The sequence below is a fragment of the Hemitrygon akajei genome, chromosome 1 (genome assembly GCF_048418815.1).
Source record: "Hemitrygon akajei chromosome 1, sHemAka1.3, whole genome shotgun sequence".
In the NCBI taxonomy this organism is placed as follows: domain Eukaryota; kingdom Metazoa; phylum Chordata; class Chondrichthyes; order Myliobatiformes; family Dasyatidae; genus Hemitrygon; species Hemitrygon akajei.
In genome coordinates this window covers 68,921,732-68,944,969 of record NC_133124.1, presented here as the reverse complement: position 1 = coordinate 68,944,969, position 23,238 = coordinate 68,921,732, and the positions used below count along the sequence as shown (strand labels likewise).

The window sequence follows — 23,238 nt, the reverse complement described above, 5'->3', positions numbered from 1 at the left end:
CAGCTCCTACTCTGCTCCCTGTACAAACTCATAACTGTGTGGTCAGTTTCTGCTCTAAGTTGCTACAAGCTTGCAAATGATACCATCATAGTGGGCCGAATCTCAAATAATGATGAGTTGGAGGAAAAGATAGAGAGCTTAGTAACATGGTGTCATGACAACCTTTCCTTCAATATCAGCAAAACAAAAAAGCTGGTCATTGCTTTGGGGGAGGGGGGGGCAGTGCACGCACTCCTGTTTACATCAATGGTGTTGAGGTTGAAAACTTCAAGTTCCTAGGAATGAATGTTACCAATAGCCTATCCTGGTTCAACCATGCAGATGCCATGGCCAAAGATGCTCATGAATGCCTCTACTTCCTCAGGAGGCTAAAGAAATTTGGCGTGCCCCAAGTGATCCCTACCAATTTTATCAATGCACCATCGAAAGCATTCTGTCTGGATGCAGCATGGCTTGGTATGAGAACTGCTCTGCCTGAGATGACAAGAAACTGCAGAGTTGTGGACACAGCTCAGCCATCACAGAAACCAGTTGCCCCTTTATGGACTCTATCTACACTTCTCATTGCCTTGATAAAGCAGCAGCATCATCAAAGACCCTATCCACTCCAAACACTCTCTCTTCTCCTTCCCCCCATCAGGCAGAAAATACTAAAGCCTAAAAGTGTGTGCCACCAAACTCAAGGAAAGTTTCTATCTCGCTTTTATATAACTATTGACTTCAAATCTACCTTGTTATGATTTTGCACCTTATTGTCCGCCTGCACTGCACTTTCTTATAGCTGTTGCCCTTTATTCTGCATTCTTTTATTGTTTTCCTTGTACTCCCTCAATGCACTGTGTAATGATTTGATCTGTATGAACAGTATGCAAGAGAAGCTTTTCACTGTATCTCAGTACATGTGACAATGATAAACCAAATTAATTTCAATAGATGTGACTTGATTAGAAGGTGATGGACCAGGCTCTGGGAGAGGGGATTAGTATGGATGGGCACCCATTGTTTGGTGTGGACAGGGTGGATCCAGTGGTCTGTTTCCCTGCTGTATGACTCCCTTTGTATTGTGAAAGAACATAGAACACAGAACAAGACAGCACAGGTACAGTTCCTTCTCGGCCCACAATGTGTGCTGACCATGGTGCAAAACTAACTAATCACATCTGCCTGCATATGTGGCCATCTAAATGCCACTTAAGGTCCTCCTCAGCCTCCTCTGTTCCAGAGTAAACAACCCATATTTAACCAACCTCTTCTTATAGCTTATACTCTCTAATCCAGGCAGCAGCTTGGTGAATCTCTTCTTCATCCTCTCTAAAGCCGCTACATCTTTTCTGTAATGGGATGACCAGAACTGTACACAGTATTCCAAATGTGGCCTAACCAAAGATCAGACCATATTAGTTCATTATCATATACACCAGAGTGAAATTAAATTCCTTGTTTAGTGAAGCTCACAGAATAAACAGCTAGTAATAAATACAACAATAAATAGAGAGATGAGCACAAAACAGCAGGATAGTACAGGGACAATAGTGCAGTCAGAAGTAGTGCAAAAAGAAATGAAAAAGTGACAGTAACAGAAAAATTGAGAGAGGTAGAGTTAAGAGTCCAAGAATGGGGCAGCAGCACAGGGAAGGGGATGTGAAGGACGTTCAGAAGTCTGGTAGCAGTGGGAAAGAAGTAATTCTTGAGTCTGGTTATCCATGCATTCAAACTCCCATGTCTTCTCTCAGAATGTAGAAGACAGCAAAGGGAATGACCAGGATGGAAGGTAGTGATGTGCTTGTGACACATGGTACAGTGTTTACCACTCTCTGCAAATTCCAAAAGTCCAAACAGAGAAGTTGTCTTACAAGACTGAAATGCAACCTGTCATATAGGCATAGAAACAAGCTCTTTGACCCATCTAGGCCATACTGATCTGATCTATTGTATAGTTCCAGCGACCTGCACCTGGACCATAGCTCTAGATCCGTCATTCACCTATATATATCCTTCTATAAGTTCTCCCTTACTTCTCCTGCACTTTAGTGAATAAAGTCCTAATCGATTCAACCTTTCCTTATAACTCAGGTCCTCAAGCCCCAGCAATATTATTGTAACCACAAGAGATTCTGAAGATGCTGGAGATCTTGAGCAACACACACACAATGCTGGAGGAGCTTAGCAAGTCAAGCAGCATCTATAGAGAGGAATAAACTGTCAATGTTTTGGGCCAAGACCCTTTATCAGGACTGGAAAGAAAGGGACAGGTCAGAAAAAGGAGGCTTGGCGGAAGGGGAAGAGTACAAGCTAGCAGGTGATAGGTGAGACCAGGTGAGGGGGAAGGTGGGTGGGTGGAGGAGTGTTTGAATTAAGAAGCTGTGAGGTGATAGGTGGAAGAGATAAAGAGATAGAGAAGAAGGAATCTAATAAAAGAGGTTAGTGCCCCATGGAATAAAGAGGAGGAGGAGCAGCACCAGAAGGAGGTGATGGGCGGGTGAGAAGAGAATGGGAGAGAAGGTAACCATAATGAGGAATGGATGGGGGGGGGGTTGGAATTACTGGAAGTTAGAGAAATTGATGTTCATGCCATCAGGTTGGAGGCTATACACACAGCATATGAGGTGTTGCTCCTCAAACTTGAATGTGGTATCATCGTGCAGTAGAGGAGTCCGTGGACCATCGTGTCAGAATGGAAATAGGATATTGAATTGAAATGGATAGCCACCGGGAAGTCCTGCCTCTTGCAGCAGAGTGAGCAAAGCTGCTAAACAAAGCAATCCCCCAATCTGCAATTTTCTTGTATCTCTTTCAAGCTGATTGATATCCTTCCTGTAGGTAGGTGACTAGAACTGCACACAATACTCCAAATTTGGCCTCACCAGTGTCTTATAGAACTACAGTATAGCATTCCAACTCCTGTACTCAATGCCTGATTTACGAAGGCCGATGTGCCAAAAGCTCTCTTTACAACCCTATCAATCTGTAATGCCAATTTCAAGGAACTGTCACTCTGCATTCCCAGGTCCCTTTGTTCTACCACATACCTCAGTGCTCTACCATTCATGGTGTAAGTTTTTTACCCTGGTTTGTATTCTCAAAATCAACACCTCACACTTCTCTGCATTAAATTCCATCTACCATTTTCAGCAAATTTTTCCAGCTGGTCCTGTTCCTCCTGCAAGCTTTGATAACCTTCCTCCCCAAGCCTTCATGTCATATGCAAATTTGCTGATCTGGTTTACCACATTATCATTTAAATCTTTAATGTAGATTATAAACTACAATGGATCCAGCACTGATCCCTGCAGCCTATATCACTAGTCACAATCCTCCAGTCAGAGAGACAACCATCTTGAGCAACCACCTTCTGGCTTCTTCCGCTAAGCCAATGTTGAATCTAATTGACTACTTCATCATGAATGCCAAGTGACTTAACCTTTTGGACCAGCGTCCCATGCAGGAATTTGTCAAAGGGCTTGCTAAAATTCATGTAGTCAATGTCCATCACCATCCCTTCATCAACCTTCCTCATAACCTCCTTGAAAAGCTCTCTAAGATTGGTTAGACATGATCTGTCAAGCACAAAGCAACGTTGTCTATCCCTAATAAAGTCCTGTCTATCCAAATATATATTCTGTTCCTCAGAATAGCTTCCAATAATCTACTGACGATTGACGTCAGGCTCACGACACTTTTTAGAATGTGTCTGGAGAACTTTTTCTGGGGAATCCTTGTTGACATGCTGAACCTTCTCAGACATCTAAGGAAGTCCTTTCACTGAGGTACTACCTTGATCACCGCATTAGTATACAGGAACCGGATGAAGTTGATGGTGATACTGATGCCGAGAGCATAAAATGTTAATCATTTCTAAAGTTTTCTTACATATATGAATCAGGGTCACTCAGTATGCATTTGTTAAGGGAGGTTCATGTCTGATATACAATTCAACTTTTAAAGGTGATAACAAGGAGAGTCAATGAGGGAAGGCTATAGATGTTTCTTCACAGACTTTAGCAGGGCTCCTGATGAGATCCCATGTGGCAGGCTGGTCAACAAAGTAAAACCCATGGGCCCAGGGGAGGGTCAGTGGATCCAAACCTGGCTAAGTGGCAGAAGGTGGCGGGTGATGGTTGATGAGAGCTTTGTGGCTGGAAGACTGTTTCCCAATGGGGTTCCCAGGGTCCAGATAAACATCCCTCTCTATGACAGGTAGACAACATGGTAAAGAAACCCAGAAATAATAGAGAAAGTGGTGGTGGTGGTAGCCAGTGAGGAGGGAGACAAACTGCACAAGGATGGGGAGAGTGATGGAGTTGGGCAAGACAATGACAAATGGAGTTCAGTTAGGAGCAATTTGAGTTGATGGAACAGACTGTTAATGGGCAGGTACTGAGTGGTCTGTACATCCACACATCCTTAAAGGTAGTGGGACAGGTCAGTAAGGTGGTTAATCAACCCCACTAGATGCTTTCCTTCATTAGCCCAGGCTGAATGTAGTGAGAGTGTGCTGGAACTGTGCTGACCACAGCTGGACCAATGGGGGCAGTTCTGGTCTCCTCATTATGGGAGAGATGTGATTGCACCAAAGACAGTGTCGAGGGAATTCATAAGGATTTTTCAGGACTGGGGTAGCTCTGGACAGGCCAGTGTTTATTGCTCATCTCTCATTGCCTCTGAGAAGCTGAGGGTGAGCTGCCTTCATAACCCACTGTAGTCCTTCTGGTGAAGGTGCCCTCATGGTGCTGGTGGGAAGGGTTTCCAGGGCTTAGACCCAGTGATCACTGGAGAGTAGCATTCTGGTGTTCGGCTGTTGGGAACGTGAATGGTGATTGTAGATGGGACTGAGCTGTTCCCCTGAGCAGAGGGTCAATGACCAGAGATGGAGGTCAGTACAGGGTTGGAGGGCAGACAAGGGGAATGTCCCTCCAGTAGGAGATTCTGAGAGGCAGCGATACCTGTCACATTGACTCCAGACCTGGGAGTATCCTTGAGGAGCCCTGACCCACAGAGATAGGGATCTGTCAGGGGAGGTAAGGTTTATGTTTTTTATCTATTTAGTGATGCAGCACAGAGTAGGCCCTCTGAGCCACGCTGCCCCAGCAACCCCGATGAATCATGGGACAATTTACAATGACAATTAAATTACCTGGTACATCTCTGAACTGTGGGTGGAAACCGAAGGACCCAGAGAAAGCCCACACATTCCACAGAGAGAATGTACAGAGCCTCCTTACAGAATGGTGCCAGAATTGAACTCTGAACTCTGGAATGCCCCAAGCTGAAATAGCGTCATGTTAAATGCTAGGTACTGAGGATTGTGCTGCATGACTACTCTCTGGCTGCAGGGATACAATGGGTGGTAGCTGTGGTTTCTTGGAAACACAAGAAATTCTGCAGATGCTATAAATCCAAAGCAACATACTTTGGAGGAACTCAGTAGATCAGGCAGCACCTATGGAAATGAATAAACTGTCTACATTTTGGGCCAAGATCCTTCTTCAAGACTGGAAAGGAAAAGGGGAAATGTCAGAATAAAATGGTGGGGGAAGGAAAGAGGAGACAGCTAGAAGGTGATAGGTGAAGCCAGGTAGGTGGGAAAGGTACAGGGCTGGAGAGGACGCAATTTGATAGGAAAGGGTATTGGACCATGGGAGAAAGGGAAGAAGGTTACCGGGGAAGGTAATAGGCAGGTGAGAAGAAATAAGAGGCCACACTGTGGAAAAGTAGTAGAGGAAAAGGGAGAGAATTTTTTTACCAGAAATTAATTTTCTTGTCATCAGGTTGGAGGCTGCCCAGACAGAGTATGAGGTGTTGCACCCACTCTCCACTTTATGCAGGGATCACTCCCTCTGTGATTCCCTCGTCCATTCGTCTATCCCCACTAATCTGCACGGATATCTGCAAGAGGCTAAAGTGCTATACCTGCCTCACCTCCACTCAGGTTCTCAAACAGTTCTTCCAGGTGAGGCAATAGTTCACCTGTGAATCTGCTGGGGTCACCGATTCTAACAGGGGATCCTGATGTGGCCTCCTCTACATCGGTGAGCCCCATTGTAAATCGGGGGACTGCTTTCTCGAGTGCCCCCACTCCATCGGCCAAAAGTGGAATTTCCCGGTGGCCAACCAGTTTTATTCCTACTCCCATTCCAACATGTTGTCCACGGGGCCTCTTGTACGACAATGAGGCCACTCTCAGGGTGGAGGAGCAACACCTCATATTCTGCCCTGGTAGCCTCCAATTTGATGGCATGAACATTGATTTCTTCTTCCAGTATTTTTTTTTACTCCTCCTTTCCTCTTCCTCTATTCTCCACTCTGGCTTCTTACCTCTTCTCACCTGCCTATCACCTCCCCCTTCCTTCTTTCCTTTCTCCCATGGTCCACTCTTGTCTCCCATTGGATTCCTTCCTCCCCAGCCCCTGATCTTTCTCACCCTCCTGGTTTCACCCATCACCTTCTAGTTACTCTGCTTCCCCTCCCCCACCTTTTTATTCTGGCACCTTGCCCCTTCTCTTCCAGTCCTGAGGAAAGGTCTTGGTCTGAAATGTCGATTTTTAATTCATTTCCATAGATGCTGCTGAGTTCCTCGGGTATTTTGTGGGTACTGCTGTGGTTCTTCGGGATGTGAACCTGCTTCCAGAGGCTGGAACAGATGACGACTGGTGGGAATGGGGTATCCTCTTCTTCGGTGGCCTCACTGCTAGGGCGAGGTGTAGAGGGTGGAGGCAGGAGGGCAGGAGGGGTGACATCACAGACCTGTCTGGAGAGAGAGAGGGGTGTGTGTGTGTGTGTGTGTGTGTGTGTGTGTGTGTGTGTGTGTGTGTGTGTGTGTGTGTGTGTGTGTGTGTGTGTGTGTGTGTGTGTGTGTGTGTGTGTGTGTGTGTGTGTGAGAGTGTGTGTGTGTGGTACAAAAACTCTTCTGTCACATTCCCATTAAACAAGCAGCATTAAACAGTCTGAAGTATGATAAATCACAGAGCAGATCTGATCCACAAACACCGTAAGCAAGTGTCCCTCAGACTGTAGCCACTGGACCCAGACGTCTCGGGAAGGAGATGGGAGCTCTCTCATTGGCTGAAAGTCTCTCCAGAGGAGGCTGCAGACATGGGCCCCGAAGTTGATCCAGATGATGAGGGAGCTGGGGATGGAGGCAGGGTCACTGTGGGGCCCAGAGCCCAGCTCACCTTCAGACAGTGGGGTGAGGGGCAGGCAGAAGCAGCTCTGGATCTCCCATCAAACAGTTTCAGCATTTCTCACCCACCTTGCACTTCCACTACCCCCACCATACTCCCCACACTTTCAAATGTCCAGCCCCACCCCCACCCCTTAGTCAGGTCTCTCCCTCCCTCACCCTTCAGAGAACTATCTCCACCTTTTCCCATCATCCCAGCCAGCCCCCAGGATTAAACCCATTTACCCCCCCCCAGGCCAGACACCGCTTCCAGGGTTAGAGAGTATACCCAGAGCAGAGGATCTGCCCAGTCGCAGGACAATCCCACCCCGTTCCTGATCCACCCCTCTATAGTCACACCTCCTTCAGTGACTCACCCCACCACTTCACTAATGGCCAGTTGCTGACCCCCCCGCTGGACCCATCCCCTCACCGATCACTTCACTGACCGCTGGGTATGGAGCGCATCCACTATCAGGGAGAGTTCACTGACAACAGATCCTCCCCTTATATAACTCACCCCTCCACCATTCCTGCCTTTCTCCCCTCTCCAACCCTTTCTTCTCCTTCGATCCCTCCCTTTCCCCTCAAACCCCATTATCCCCCTCCTTCTTCTCTCCAGTCCCTCTTCCTCAACTCCTCATCCTTCTTCCTGCACCTCTCCTGTCACTCCCCCCCCCCACATTCTTCATCTTTTTCTTTCTCCTCCCCCCTACCCTCTCTGCCCCTCCCCCAATTCACACCCTCTTCCGTTCACTAATTACACTGAACTCACTCGACAGAGGACTCCCGTGAGGCGGTGATCGGGGCCGGTCCCGGGAGGGGGGGGGGGGTCGGGGGTAGGGGTGAGTTCCGGTGGGAGGGGCCAATGTCCAGTGGGCGGAGTCAGTCCTGATGGGCTGGGCTTCTGGTGCGCGGGCCTCGTTACCGCCCCTACATCAGGAAGCCCTGGATCTCGAGCAGCAGGAAGCTTTTGATGGCGGAGGGCAGCGGCAGCACGGGCACGGCGCTCGCGCAGGGGCCTCGGCAGTGAGTGCGGATGACGCACCGAGACAGGTGTTGTAGGGAGCGCGGAGTGCGCAGCACCGACCCCAGCAAGCTGTAGAACTCGGCGTGTTCCTGCGGGTCGGGTGTGGGAGAGAGAGAGATGGAGACAGATCAACAATACACTGCACCCCATTCCCACCTTCCTATCCCACCCCACCCTCAAAACCCACCTTCATCTTAATCCCTGACCTTTGCCCTGTCCCCTCAGCCGGTACAAGTTGTATTTCAAGCCGCACCTGAGATGAGACATAGCTGGAACTCTGTGAACAGGTTGTCCTGCCACTAATGGACAGGTAGGTTATTGACAGGCAGCGCAGACGAGGTTGATGAGGAGATTCTGGGATGGACGGTGGTTTCGTGGGGATGGGTCTTATGAGGTGGGAACCCACTGGCTAGAATCTGGAATGACTGCATTATAAGGTTGTTCGGGGTTGAGAGGGCTGGACACTGTGGGGAAGAATTCTAGCAGAGGGCACCACGTCTTTGAACTTACTGCCTCTGAAGGCTGGATTTTTATTGGTAAGGAAACCTAGGGCTTCAGGCAGAGGGGGAATCAGCATCATACTCTTGGGGCCAAATGGCCTGCTTGGTCCTGCACCTTTTCACCTTGGCCTCACTCTCCTGGAATCTCTGTGACCCAGTTCCTGCCACTGAGTGAATCAGATGAAATGCTCTGTGTCCCTTTCCAGCTCCTCTCTCCATATCCCACACTCCTGTACCCCCTCTCTCCATATCCTACAGCCTCCTGTGACCCTCTCCCTCCATCCCACAGTCTCCTGTGACCCTCTCCCTCCATCCCACAGTTTCCTGTGACCCCCTCTCCCCATATCCCAGTCTCCTGTGACCCCCTCTCCCCATATCCCAGTCTCCTGTGACCCCCTCTCCCCATATCCCAGTCTCCTGTGACCCCCTCTCTCCACATCCTACAGCCTCCTTTGACCCTCTCTCTATATCCCAGTCTCCTATGACCCTCTCCCTCGATATCCCGCAGTCTCCTGTGACCCCCCTCTCCGTAACCCACAGCTGTGACCCCTCCCTCTCCATATCCCATAGCCTGCTGAGACCCCTGCCCACAATACCCCGCTCCCTGCCGACAGACCATACCCGCAGAACCTCCAGTGGGATTGCCTTCACCCATTCGTCTGTCACCTTGACGTGGTCGTAGACATTCAGCAGAACCTCAATCGTTGCCGGAGACTTGGAACAGTATTTCAACACCTGCCCCAAGAGAGAGGGTAGAGGGGCAGGGGAGAGAATGACATGGGGGAAGGGAACAGGGCAGTGGAAGGAGAGGAGGGGAGAGAGCAGGATGGGAGATAGATAGTGGAGGGGATTGTAGATAGGGGGAAGGAGAGAGGGAGGGTGAAAAAGGTAGGAAAAGGTTAGTCAGAGAATGGACCCCAGACAGCGGAGCCTGCACCTGCTCTGTGGGTCAGGCAGTGCTGGTGGAGAGCAATGTATAGTCAACATTTGGGTCTGTGTGTTGTTCCAGATTTGCGTCTCCATGATTTGGTTATTTAATTATCCCTGTATGGGGGTTCTGTACCATCCTCAATGGGCATTGACCTGAGTGGCTTCCAAGGCTACTTCGGGAGGGTATATGCAAGTCCGGTGTGTTGGTGTGTCTGGAATCAACTACAACCCAGAGTCGTGGAGCAGATGGATGGTGTGGTTACTGAGGCAGTGTCCTTTGCATCACTCCCTCCCAGGCTTGTATTAATCATGGTTATGAATTTCAAGGGGTCAATGGCTTGGCCATTTAGGACTGAACTCAGAAAGAATTTCTGCTCCTTGGGCTGTGGAGACAGAATCACTGGGTGAAGTCATGAACACAAGAGATTCCACCAATGCTGGAAATCCAGAGAAATAAACCCAAAATGCTGGAGGAACTCAGCATGTCAGGCAGCATCTATGGAAATGAGTAAACAGTCAATGTTTTTAGGGCTAAGAGCCTTCATCAGGATTGGTGAAAAGGATGTTCACAAGGATGTTGCCAGACCTGGAGGGATTGAGTTATAGGTAGAGGCTGGACAGGCTGAAATGTTTTCCCTGGAGCGAAGGAGGGTGAGGAGTGGCCTAACACAGGTTTATAAAATTATGAGGGTATAAGTAAGATTCTAGAAACGAGTCTGGAACTGAAGATCAGGTTTAAAGTGAGAGGGGAAAAGTTCAACGGTCAAGGGGCAGGTTTTTAAACAGAGGATGGTGGATGTTTGGAATGAGCTGCCAGAAGAAGTGGAATAAGCAGGTAGAATTACAATGTTCTGAAGACATTTGGACATAGGCAAGGATAGGAAAGGTTCAGGGAGATGTGGGTCAAGTGTAAGCAACCAGCACTGGCTGCTGGAAGGCACCTTGGTTGGCATGGATGAACTGGACCAAAAGGCGTATTTCTGTATAACTCAATGACTGTAACTGAGAGGTGCTGGTCACACCCATTACAACAGATACTCACACTGAAAGCTGTACCTCACCTTGGGAAAGGCACCTGGCCAGATGCGGATGGATCCGTAGTTCAGGAGGGATTGCACTACACGCTCGGGCTCATGATCCAGCTTGTAGCTGACAGCTTGCAGGGCTTTGTGAAGGGGGGCATTGCCACCGTAATCCATGCGGTTGACATCAACGCCCCTGGCGAGGAGCAGATCCACAATCCTGTAGTTGGATGTGTAACAGGCCAGGTGTAGAGCAGACTGTTGCTCCTCGTCCAGCGCTACCACACTGGCTCCACTCTCCACCAGCTTTCTGCACACCCGGTAATACCTCTCAGCATCTGCCTGGCTGTGGGGCTGACCACACACGCAATGCAAGGCAGTTTGACCACACTCATTTAACCGGTTAATCGAGGCTCCGTAGCTGAGGTACAAGTCGACGTGCTCCTCCAGGGCAAACCTGGAAGCAATGTGCAGTGCAGTGTCATCCTTTTCCTCTGTCCGACTGTTAATGTGGCCACCAAATTCCAGTAAGTATTGCGCACATCTGTCAAGAACACCTGCAGTTATTCCATCCTAGCCAATTACTGCCCACCAAACAACACACTCTACCAATTACCATTCACTGAACAACAACCTGAGCAAATCACTGCTCACCAAACAGCACATTCAACCAATCACTGCTCAACAAAATATAAACTCAGCGAATCACTACTCATTGTTGAGTTGTACAGCATGGAAACAGGCTCTTTGGCCCACCTGATCCATACTAATCAAGATTCCCATCTAAGCTTGCCCTATTTGCCCCTGTTTGGTCTATAGCCCTCTAAACATTTCCTATCTTTGCTTTTTGCCTCCTCATGGTCCATTACCTTGTTGTGGTGAGGGGCTTGTGTATCTCAGTGACACTATGGGCTGTACCATATCGGGCTACTCAAGATGGACAGATCATGGCAGAGAGGTCATACTGAATATGGTCCACTGGAGAAGGAAATGGCAACCCACCTCAGTAATTTGCCAAGAAAACCTTATGGAAAATTCTATGAGGTCATGACTTAATGACTGAACAACAATAAGTGCCTTTTCAAAGTTGTTACTGTCCCTGCCTTAACAACTTCCTCTGGCAGATAATTGCACATATGCACCACTCATTATGTTAGAAAAAATCGGCCCTTAATCTCCTATTAAATATCTCTCCTCTCACCTTAAACCAATGCCCTTTAATTCTTGATTCACCAATCCTGGGGAAAAGACTGTGTCCCTCAAAATTTTAAATATTTCTGTAAGATCACTTCTCAGTCTCCTACACTCCAAGGAATAAAGTTCTAGCTTTTCCAACCTCTTCCTATAACTGATACACTTAAATGTGGAAGACCCTTGGAAAATGATGCTGGTGAGGTAGTAAAAGGGGACAAAGAAATGACAGATGAACTTAATGGGTACTTTGCATCTGTCTTCACTGTGTAAGACACTAGGAGTGTGCCAGAGGTCCGTAGGTGTCAGGGAGCAGGAGTAAGTGCCATTGCTATTACAAAGGAAAAAGTGCTAGGCAAACTCAAAGGTGTTAAGGTGGATAAGTCACTTGGACCAGAATGACTACATCCCAGAGTCCTGAAAGAGGTTGCTGAAGAGATAACGGATGCATTGGCCATGTTCTTTCAAGAATCACTTGATTCTGTCATAGTCCCAGAGGACTGGAAGATTGCAAATGTCACTCCACTCTTTAAGAAGGGAGGAAGGCAAAAGAAAGGAAATTATAGACCAGTTCGCCTAACCTCAGTGATTGGGAAAGTTTTGGAGTCTATTATTAAGGCTGAGGTTTCAGGCTACTTGGAGACTAAAGATAAAACATGTCAAAGTCAGCATGGTTTCTGTGAAGGGAAATCTTGCTTGACAAATCTGTTAGAGTTCTTTGAGGAAGTTACAAGCAGGGTGGACAAAGGAGATGCAGTGGATGTCATTTACTTAGATTTTCATTTGATAAGGTGCCACATGTAAGGCTGCTTAACAAGATAAAATCCTATGGTCTTAGAGCATGGATAGTAGAATGGTTGACAAGCAGGAGGCAGCGAGTGGGAATAAACAGGGCTTTTTCTGGTTGGCTGCCAATGACTAGTGGTGTTCCTTAGTGTCAGAATTGGGACCGCTACTTTTCACATTGTCAATGGTTTGGATAATGGAATTGATTACTTTGTGGCAAGTTTGTGGATGATACAAAGAAAGGTAAAGGGGTAGGTAGTGCTGAGGAAGTAATACGATTGCAGCAGGACTTAGACAAATTGGAAGAATGGGCAAGCAAGTGGCAGATTAAATACAATGTTGGGAAATGTACGATAATGCATTTTGATAAAAAGAACAATAGAGTGGACTACTATCTAGATGGTGAGAAGATTTAAACAGAGGTGCAGAGGAACTTAGGGGTCCTTGTGTAAGACTCCTAGAAGGTTAATTTACAGGTTGAGTCTGTGGTAAAGAAGGCAAATGCAATGTTGACACTTATTTCAAGGGGAATACAATATAAAAGCAAGGAGATAATGCTGAGCCTTTATAAGATGCTAGTCAGACTGCTCTTGGAGTATTGTCAATGGTTTTGGGCCCCATATATCAGAAAAGATGTGTTGTAATTGAAGAGAGTCCAGAGGAGGTTCATGAGGATGATTCCAGGAATGAGTGGTTAACATATGAGGAGCATTTGGCAGCTTTGAGCCTGTACTCACTGGAATTTAGAAGAATGCGTGGGGGTCTCATTGAAACCTACTGAATGTTGAAAGGACTAGATAGAGTAGATGTGGAGAGGATGTTTCCTTTGGTGGAGATATCCAGAACTAAAGGGCAGGACCGCAAAATTGAGGGGCAACCCTTTAGAATAGAGGTCAAGAGGAATATTTTTTAGCTGCAACATAGTGAATCTATGGAATACTCTGCCAGTCTGTGGTGGAGGCCAAGTCCGTGGGTATATTTAAGGCAGAAGTTGATCATTTTCTGATTGGTCAGGGCAACAGAGGATATGGTGAGAAGGAAGGTGTATGGGGTTGAGTGGATCCAGGATCAACCATGATGGAATGGCGAAGCAGATTCAATGGGCTGTATGGCCTAATTCTGCTCCTATACTTATGGTCTTATGAAAGCCAGCATGCACAAACCCTTCCTCACCATCCAGTCTACTTGTGAGTCTGCTTTCAGGGAAACTTGTACTCCAAGATCCCTCTGTTCTATAACACTCCTCAGTCACCATTCACTGTGAATGTTCAAACTGGATTTGACTTCCCAAAACACAACATCTTGCACTTATTCATTTACCCAGTTGATGAAGATTCACGTGTAATTTTTGATAACCTTCTTCATTATCTACTAGACCAACCATTTTAGTATCATTTGCAAACATAACATGCCCTGTATTTTGTTATCTAAATCATATCCAGCACCCTACTCTCATCGACCTTTTGGTTACTTCAAAAAGCTTAATCAAGTTCCTAAGACATGATTGCTCACCCTTAATTAACCCATCTTTCCAGATGTATTCGTGTCTTATCTCTCAGAATCCTTTCCAGTAACTTACCTTCCACAGATGACTTCCCTAGCCTTCCACAGTGTCCTTTGATAAAACTGATCAGGCCTGGAGACTTGCCTATTTTCATACTTTTTAAGACTTCTCCCTTTTTGTAACATGGACTATCCCCAAGTCCTCCACATTTACTTTTTCTAGTTCAAGTCTCCATGTCTTTCTCCATAGAAAAAACCCAGGAAAAGTATTCATTATGGATCTTGACCATCTCCTGTGCTCCACACAAGTATGCACCATTTGGTCTTTGACAGGTCCTATTCTCTCTCTCTTGTTACTCTTTCTTCCTTAATAAGTTTATTAAATCTCTTTGGATTCTCCTTAATCTTCTCTGTCAAATGTATCTCAATCCCCTTCCATGCCCCCTGATTTCCTTCCTGAGTACAGTCCTGCACCTCCTATTCTCTCCTGGGATTCGCTTGATCCCAGCCGTCTCTATCTGATCCGTGCCACTGTCCCTTTTTACCTGGCCTGGGCCTCATTACTCCTTGTCATCCCGGGTTCCCTATTCTTACCAGCCTTGACCTTCACTCCAACAGGAACATGCAGACCTAGAGTTCTCACCATCTCACCTTTAAATGTCTCCCACTTGCTCACAAACAACCTATTCCAATCAAGATCATGGCTCATTACATACGATAGATAATTCCCCGGAGCCGGACAAGGTTACTACAGGAAGACCACACTGAGAGTATTGTGTTCAGTTCTGTTGCCTCATTATAGGAAGGATGTGGAAGTTTTAGACAGAGTGTAGAGGAGATTTTTCAGGATTCTGCCTGAATTAGAGAGCATGTCTTATGAGAAAAGATTGACTGAGCTAGGGATTTTCTCCTTGGAGTGAAGGGCGATGAGTGATGACTTGATAGAGGTGTACAATATGATAAGAGGATGGATACAGTGAACAGCCCAATACTTCTTTCTCAAAGCAGTAATGGCTAATATGAGGGGGCATAATTTTAAGGTGTTTAGAGGAGACTATAGAGGGATGTTAGAAGTAGTTTTTAAAAAATATACAGAGAGTAGTGGATGCATGTTGTGGGGGGTGGTGATAGAGGCAGGTACATTAGGAACATTTAAGAGTCCCTAAGTAAAATAGAATGATTTTGAAGTTGGTTAAAGGGTTGGCACAACATCATGGGCCGAAAGCCACGTATTGTGCTGTATATTCAAACCATTAAAATTTTCCTTCCCCCAATATAGAACTTGAACATGTGGACCTGTTCTGTCCCTTTCCGTAATTAGTTCAAAACTAATGGAACTTTGGTCACGAATTACAAAATGCTCCTGAAATGATCTGTATGGTTAGCTTTTCACTCTACCTTGTTACATGTGACAAAAATAATCCAATTTACTAATTTTGAGGTGCTGCTTTTCAATGTTCAACTTAACTCCTCAATTCCCTTTGCAGGATCTCACAGTGCCTTCCTGCCTGTGTCACTGGTCCCAATATGGACCATGACAATGGGCTGCTCACCCTTTCCGTTGTGAGTTTTGAACTTACCTCAGGGACTCGGGCGAGGTGCAGAGATGCAGCGGACAGTAGCCATCCTCGGATACTGCATTTGGGTTAGCTCCCGCTGTTAGCAGTAGTCGTGCACACTCAGCCTGGGAGTTCTCACATGCCTCGTGCAGGGCAGTCTTCCCTCCGGGAGAAAAGTCGGGCTCAGCTCCACAGGACAGTAGGTGCCGCACACACTGGTCATATCCCCTGCTTGAGCAGATCTGCAGCGGGGTGGTAAACTCCTGCTTGTAGCACAGTGACCAGATCCCTGCAGGAAGGACGGGTCATGGGTCATTGCCAGGGTACAGGTCAAGGGTCATTACCTGGGGAACAGGGCACAGGTCATTACTGGGGGTACAGGGGATGTGGTCATTACTGGGGGGAGGGGGTACAGGTTGTTATCCTTACCCTTTATTCTATCAAGAACTTGTAGATCATTAACTGCCCATATCACACTCTTAATAGCCTCCCAGGTGCCAAATGACCCTACCTAGTAGGGCCCTTTATATATTGCCTGAGGAAATACCATCCTATCTAAACCTTTGACTCTACAACAGATCAGTCTATGTTAGGATACCTATGCATCATGGCCTGGTGTGGAAATACCAATGCCCAAGAATGGAAAAGCCCACAAAAACTTGTGGATACAGCCCAATCCATCACAAGCAAAGCCTTCTCCACCATTGAGAACATCTACAAGGAGCACTGTCACAAGAAAGCTAGGACCTCCACCAACCAGACCATACTCTCCTCTTGCTGCTTCCATTGGGAAGGAGGTTGTTTTGTGTGGCATTCACATTTCGAATTGAAGTGTGGCCCAGGAGGGGCAGACACGTGCCTGTCTGTTTGGGAGCGAGGGTTGGGTTGATCTTCGTCTGGCATCTTGTCCACAGCCATTTCAACATGGAGTTGGCATCGCCTGATGGAGTCCTTGAAGTACGCAAGCCTCCACAGGACAGTAGGTGCCGCACATATCAACATGTTGATCCAGGTTGTGGAGGGAGAAGGAGGTATGGCAGTCTTAGGTCCCACACCACCAGGTTCAGGAACTGTTAATACTTTCCAACCATCAGGTTCCTGAACTGGTGTGAATAATTCCTGTCACCACAAATCTGAACATATTTTACAGAGCATGGACTCACTTTAAAGGATTTTACAACTCATGTTCTCAGTTTTATCCATCGATCTACCTATTCAGTATTTGCAGAGTTTGTCTTGTTGTGCACATTGGTTGTTTGCCAGTCTTTGAGGGTAGTTTTTCATTGATTCTATTGCATTTCTTTGTTCTACTGTGTATGCTTCCAAGAAATTGAATCTCAAGGTAGTATACGGTGATATACGTACTTTGACAATAAATTTACTTTGAGTTTCGGAAGTTAAAATCCTCTACTCTGACAGTCCCATTATTCTTGCAGCTCTCTGCAATCTCCCTGCCTATTTTTTCGTCAACTTCCGTTGACTATTTGGGAGCATAATGTAGAAGCCCAACAATGTGATTAACCTCTTTTATTTTTCAGCTCAAATTAGAGAGCCTCACTGGACGATCCTTTAGTAATATCATCTCAGACCACTGCTGTGATAGTCTCTTTAATAAGAAATGCAACCCCCTCCCCACCAATAGAGCCTGTAACCTGGAACATTTAACTGGCAGTCCTGTCCTTTCTTTAGCCATATTTCTGTAAAGGCTATAACATAGCTAACCACCATTTGAGTTCATCTGCCTCACCTGTCAGGTCTCCTTGTATTGAAAGTAATGTAGTTGAATCCAGCAATCTTTCCTCTCTTGCTGCCAGGCTGCTTCCTGTCTTGTCCACTGACCTTTCTGAAACTGAATTCTGTATCAGCTTCCAGCCTCACATTTGCCTTCCTGATGCATTGGATCCCACCACCTCTGCCAATTTAGTCTAAATCAGTGGTTCCCAACGTGGGGCATATTACCACAGGGGGGCAATTAAAATTTGATTTTTAAGGGGGGCAATTCGAGAATGAGTTATTAACAGTGAATTTTTTCTAGTAAGTCTGTGTGAGTATGAGTGTGTGTGCGAGTTAATACATATGTGTATATACAGTATGCATACATAAAAATACTTGTGTGTATGTACATGTGTAATTGCGTATGTACTGTATATATAGTGTATCACCATCATTACAACCATCAAATGGCTTTCATAATTAAATTAATGAATTGACTGATGTAGGAAGGAACGAATGAACAAGTCCAAACGCGTAAGAAACTCGTACGAGGTCGAGCCAATGCTGCTTTTTGCAGTAGCTTTCGGTTCTTGGTGGTGTGAAGGTGTGTACATTGCGTCATCTCTTTTAAACGGTGTATCTGTCTTTGTATGCTGTAGAAACGAATCGGCATTGTTTTATTTATTTATTATTATTATTTTAATATCACTTAATGTTCTTTTTTTTACAATTTCTTAGTAATTTCTTCCTCAGAACTTTAACAGTCCTTTGGTTCTTTTATTTTTCTCTTTCATGAATGCCATGTTCTTTGGAAGCTTGTTTAAACCAAGTTAATGGTCTTTTAGGCTTCCTCCAGGTGAATAGGAGTTCACTTTTTGAATAATAAGAATTATATATCACCACAGGGGGCATCAGGATTTTAGAGGTGATTAAGTGGGGCATGGCCAAAAAAAGGTTGGGAACCACTGGTCTAAATCCTCCCCAGTAGTACCAGGAAATCTGTTCATCAGAACATTGTTGGGTTCAGTTGTAACCCAACCCTCTTGTACTGGTCTCCCCATCCCAGAGGAGATACCAGTAATCCACAAATCTGAATCATGGCCCCCTGCACCAATTCCTCAGCCACGCAATTATCTGTCTGTGTGGTACTGTGTAACACACTCTATGAGGCGGCACAGTAGTGTAAGCTTGGATGGCATGGACCAGTTGGGCCGAAGGGCCTGTGTCCGTGCTGTGTGATACTGTCACTACAGAGGAAGATTTCCTACTATCCCTCATCATCGCTGTCAGCCGTCCCGTCCCCTCCAGCCTCATCCACCTTAAGGAAATCCAACCGTGCCCCCGTAGTCTCCTCGTAACTGAAACCGTCTGTCCCGAGCAATGTCCTGATGAGTCTTCGGGATACCCTCTCTATATCAGAATCGGGTATATTATCACCGACATTGTAGTGAAATGTCTTCGGGATACCCTCTCTATATCAGAATCGGGTATATTATCACCGACATTGCAGTGAAATGTCTTCGGGATACCCTCTCTATATCAGAATCGGGTATATTATCACCGACATTGCAGTGAAATGTGTTGCTTTGAAGCAGCAATACGGTGTAAATCATAAAACTTACAGTAACTTACAATAACTTACAAAATTGTGAGAAAGGTGAGTAGCGAACGTGGGCCATTTAGAAATCTGATGGAGGAGGGAAGGAAGCGTTTCTGAAGCCGCACTTGCACCTCCTCACCGATGGCTGTAACATGTCCCGCGTGATATGCATCTTTGAGTCCCTTACTGAGGGATTTGTGTCCAAAGCTCCTGACCCCGTCCTGTCCCCACTGATCACTTTTTCATCCTGATGATCCCAGTGACCCCCAAACACAATGTATTTCCCCCAGATCCGCCCCTATAACTGCCCCGTCCATTGACCCATCTGTAATTCCCCCGTCCCTGCACCGACACCTCCCACCGTAAATCCCTTTTCCTAACCCCTGCATTCCCCGTCTCTGGCCCCCGCTCACTGTAACCAACTGACCCTCCCCCGTCCTCCCCCGGCTCACGTACTCAGGGCCCGCAGGTTGTAGCGGTAGTTCCTCCACTGCTCTACGTCGCTGGTGTCAAATACCACGTTGGGGTGAAGCTGGGGGTGCTGGGGGTCCGTGGTCAGGAGTAGCACCGTCTCTGCCTCCCCCAGTAGCAGGGCGTGCCATAGTTCCCAGGCGGGACCCTCTGCCTTAGCGGTGACAATGACATTGGACATGTCGTGGCGGGAGGTCTGACTGCTCCTGTCCACAGCTGAGGCTATTTTCTGCAGCCCCTCGTGATACTCTGGCTCCGAGACAGCTCAGGATCTGGTGTCGGACTGCTGCTCCGCCCCAGTCAGTCCCCGACCCAGGAGATCACTCACCCATCGCCCCATGCTGTCTCTGGTAGCGAGCCCTGCTCCCAGTGTCCCACAGCCCAAAACATCCCTCCCTCCCAGAGTCCCCCTGATTCTGGCGGTGTGTCCCAGACCTCGCCAGTGTGTCCAGGGTACCTGTCACCCTCCATCCCCTCCCATCCTTCCCATGGGCTCCCCTCACCCACACGTCCCATATGGTCTGTCTGTCTTTCCCTTGTACGTGGACGGCGAGTGATCCCGGGACGCAATGAGACCAGGTCCTGGGGAGACCCGTGTCCACCCCCCCCCCCACCCAACCCTCATCCCAACACCTCCAACCAACAAATTCCCCTGCTGTTTCAAACCTCTCCACTCTAAATCCTGATTCCTGATCTAACAGGGCTCACCCCTCCCTCCTCACTGACTCACCCTCCTTACCATCTCTCTCTCACCGCCTCTACCTCTTCACCACCCTCCCACATTGCCTCTCCCTCAGTGTCCTCTCCTACAAGACAACACTCCTTCAGAACCGTCCTGCAGTGTATCTGACCGACGGGTGTAGGTCCTCCCCCCACTCACCCAGTGTGGGTGCCGGCTGCACGCTTTCCTCTGCCTGTGGGATTAGCAGATCCCCGATGCTGCCCCTGGTGAAGAGGCACTGGACCCTGTGCAGGTCTCCGGTGTACAGGGCGTTGTGAACCAATCTGTCCGCACACACCAGTGAGCGGGACGGGAGGCAGGCGCGCCCCCACCTCCTCCTCCACACAGCTCCCTCCCTGTCCCGGCTCAGAGACCTCAGCGCAAAGCCGTAGCGGGACATCACCGGCAGGCCCACCACAGGGAGCAGGGCCCGGCTCTGGGCAGATGCTATTTCTGTAGCACGGCAGCTGTTTACAGAGCGGTTTAACCTCCTCAGTGCTGAAGCGGCACTGAGCAAGTTCCCGCCATGGAAGGGGTACAACGTAACTGTGAGGAGTGGGGTCAATGAGGTGCTAGGTGGCGACGGGTGTGGGTCGAGGTGGAATGGGTGGTTGGGGAGAGTAGGTGCGAAGTCCCCAGTGAGAGGAATGATCACCAAACAGTTCTCCAACAAGCCCTGTGCTGCAACTGGTGTCTTCAGACTTGGCTATTGAGATCTTCCTGTGGACTTTGACAGTTATTGCTTCTGGGATCTTGCTGGCAGGGTCACTTTCCTAAGGTTGGGGAGCCCAGTAGACTCCAACCCAGAGTTCAGTCTAGTCCTGTGAAGGGTCTCTGCCTGAAACGTCGACCGTGCTCCCTGTGGATGCTGCCTGGCCTGCTGCATTCCACCAGCATTTTGTGTGTGCTGCCAGAGTTCAATCCTTGGTTTACAGTTTATTTTCCATTAATGACCTGGAGGGAACAGTGTGTAAGGCCCCAAGTTTACTGATGATACAAAACTAGATAGAATGCATTATGATAAGGACACACAGTGTAATGTTAGGAAGTGTGACCGCATGCCCTTCAGTGACAGGAACCAGGCAGATTATTGTCTATGTGGGGAGAAATTGCAAGAGGGATCTAAGTGTTCCAGTCGCTCAGAGTTAGCAGACAGGCCCACCAAGTCACGGTTATATGGCATGGAAGCAGGTCCTTTGGCCCGACTCATCCATGACAACCAAATAGTCTACTTGAGCTAGTCCTATTTGCCTGCATATGGTCCATATTCCCCAAAACCTTTCCTATCCATGTACACATCCAAGTGCTTTTAAAATAGAGTACTATTTGATATAGAACACTACAGCACAGAAACAAGCCCTTTGGCCCATTTAGTCCATGCCAAACTGTTATTCTGCCTAGTCCCATAGTCCTCCATACACCTCCCATCCATGTTCTTATCCAAACTTCTCTTAAATGTTGCAGTCAAAACTGCATCCACTTCTTCCACTGGCAGCTCATTCCACATTTGCACTGCCCTCTGAATGAAGAAGCTCCCCCTTGTCCCTCTTAAATGTTTCATTTTTCACTTGCTAGTTCAAGTTTCACATAACCTCAGATATAAAAAGCCTGCTTGCTTTTACCCTATCTAGGTCAGGTCCTCAAGTCCTGGCTATATCCTTTTATTTTTTTCTCGGTACTCTCAATCTACCTGAAGGTAGGTGACCGGAATTGTACTTAGTACTCCAAATTTGACCTTACCAATGTCTTATTCAACTTCAACATAACTGTGTGTCCTTATTAGAGGTGTATAAGATGATGAGAGGCATTGATCGTGTGGATAGTCAGAGGCTTTTTCCCAGGGCTGAAATGGTTGCCACAAGAGGGCACAGGTTTAAGGTACTTGGGAGTAGGTACAGAGGAGATGTCAGGGGTAAGTTTTTTACGCAGAGATTGGTGAGTGCGTGGAATGGGCTGCCAGCAACGGTGGTGGAGGTGGATACGATAGGGTCTTTTAAGAGACCCTAAGAGAGTTTGGATAGGTACATGGAGCTTAGAAAAATAGAGGGCATTGGGTAACCCTAGTACTTTCTAAGGTAGGGACATGTTCGGCACACTTTTGTGGGCCAAAGGGCCTGTACTGTGCTGTAGGGTTTCTATGTTTCTAACGTCCAATCTCCTGTACTCAATACTCAGATGTTTGAAGACCAGTGAAACTAAAGCTCTCTTTACGACCCTATCTACTTGTGATGCCACTTTCAAACAATAATGGATTTGAATTCCCAAATCCCTTTATTTTACCGCTCTCCTCAGCGCCTCACTGTTCACTATTTAAGTCCTACCCTGAGTTGTCCTCCCAAACTACAACACCTAAATTAAATTTCATCTGCCATTTTTCCAGCTGGTTCAGATCAAGCTGCAAGTTTTGATACTCCACCCCCAATCATTGTGTCATCCACAAGTCTGCTGATCCAGTTACCACATTATCATCCAAGTTATTTTATAGAACACAAATAACAGTGGACCCAGCACAAATCCTTGTGGCACATCACTAGTCACAGGCATCCAGTCAGAGAGGCAACCATCTACTACCACTCTCTGGCTTCTCTCACTAGAGTCATAGAAAACTATAGCACAGAAACAGGCCCTTCAGCCCACCTAGTCCATGCAGAACTATTTAAACTGCCTACTCAACCTGGACCATAGCTCTCCATACCCCTGCCATCCATGTACCTATCTAAACTTCTCTTAAACTTTGAAATCAAGCTTGCATGCACCATTTGTACTGGCAGCTCATTCCACACTCTCACAACCCTCTGAGTGAAGAAGTTTTTCCTCATGTTTCACTTAAAACTTTTCACCTTTCGCCCTTAACCCATGACCTCTAGATGTAGTTGCATTAAACCTCAGTGAAAAATGTCTGCTTGAATTTACCCTATCTATACTCATAATTTTATATAACTCTCTCAAATCTTCCCTCAATCTTCTACTTTGCAACCTATTCAATCATTACTTATAACTCAGGTCCTCCACCTCCAGTCCTGGCACCATCCTTGTAAAATTTCTCTGCACTC

General features: G+C 47.1%; 2 protein-coding genes across 3 annotated transcripts in view; one reads left to right on the top strand and one right to left on the bottom strand.

Moving 5' to 3' along the window:
- Positions 1 to 8,015: 8,015 nt before the first annotated feature.
- Positions 8,016 to 20,588, bottom strand: asb10 (ankyrin repeat and SOCS box containing 10). 2 transcript variants are annotated; one of them, XM_073044907.1, is made up of 5 exons: positions 20,345 to 20,588; positions 15,702 to 15,969; positions 10,681 to 11,185; positions 9,311 to 9,424; positions 8,016 to 8,278 (listed from the first exon to the last, which is right to left on the bottom strand). In XM_073044907.1, the coding sequence occupies exons 1-5, from the start codon at positions 20,583 to 20,585 to the stop codon at positions 8,093 to 8,095; spliced, it is 1,314 nt and encodes a 437-aa protein (XP_072901008.1). In that variant the 5' UTR covers positions 20,586 to 20,588; the 3' UTR covers positions 8,016 to 8,092. The 2 variants fall into 2 exon arrangements, with proteins under 2 accessions (XP_072901008.1, XP_072901019.1); XM_073044918.1 differs by lacking the exon at positions 20,345 to 20,588 and adding an exon at positions 19,450 to 19,833.
- The window catches only part of LOC140727475 (voltage-gated inwardly rectifying potassium channel KCNH6-like), a 286,713-nt gene continuing 271,559 nt past the window's right edge, over positions 8,085 to 23,238 (top strand). Inside the window, exon 1 of the mRNA XM_073044805.1 lies at positions 8,085 to 8,499. The gene's annotated coding sequence lies outside the window, so the exon portion shown is untranslated. The remainder of the gene's footprint in view (positions 8,500 to 23,238) is intronic.

Coding starts and splice junctions, on each gene's coding strand:
- asb10 (XM_073044907.1), bottom strand. CDS start 20,585: ATGTCCCGCTACGGCTTTGCGCTGAGGTCTCTGAGCCGGGACAGGGAG. Junction 11,186..15,701: donor ACCTCGCCCGAGTCCCTGAG/GTAAGTTCAAAA, acceptor TGTTCTTGACAG/ATGTGCGCAATACTTACTGG. Junction 8,279..9,310: donor TCCCACTGGAGGTTCTGCGG/GTATGGTCTGTC, acceptor CCCGACCCGCAG/GAACACGCCGAGTTCTACAG.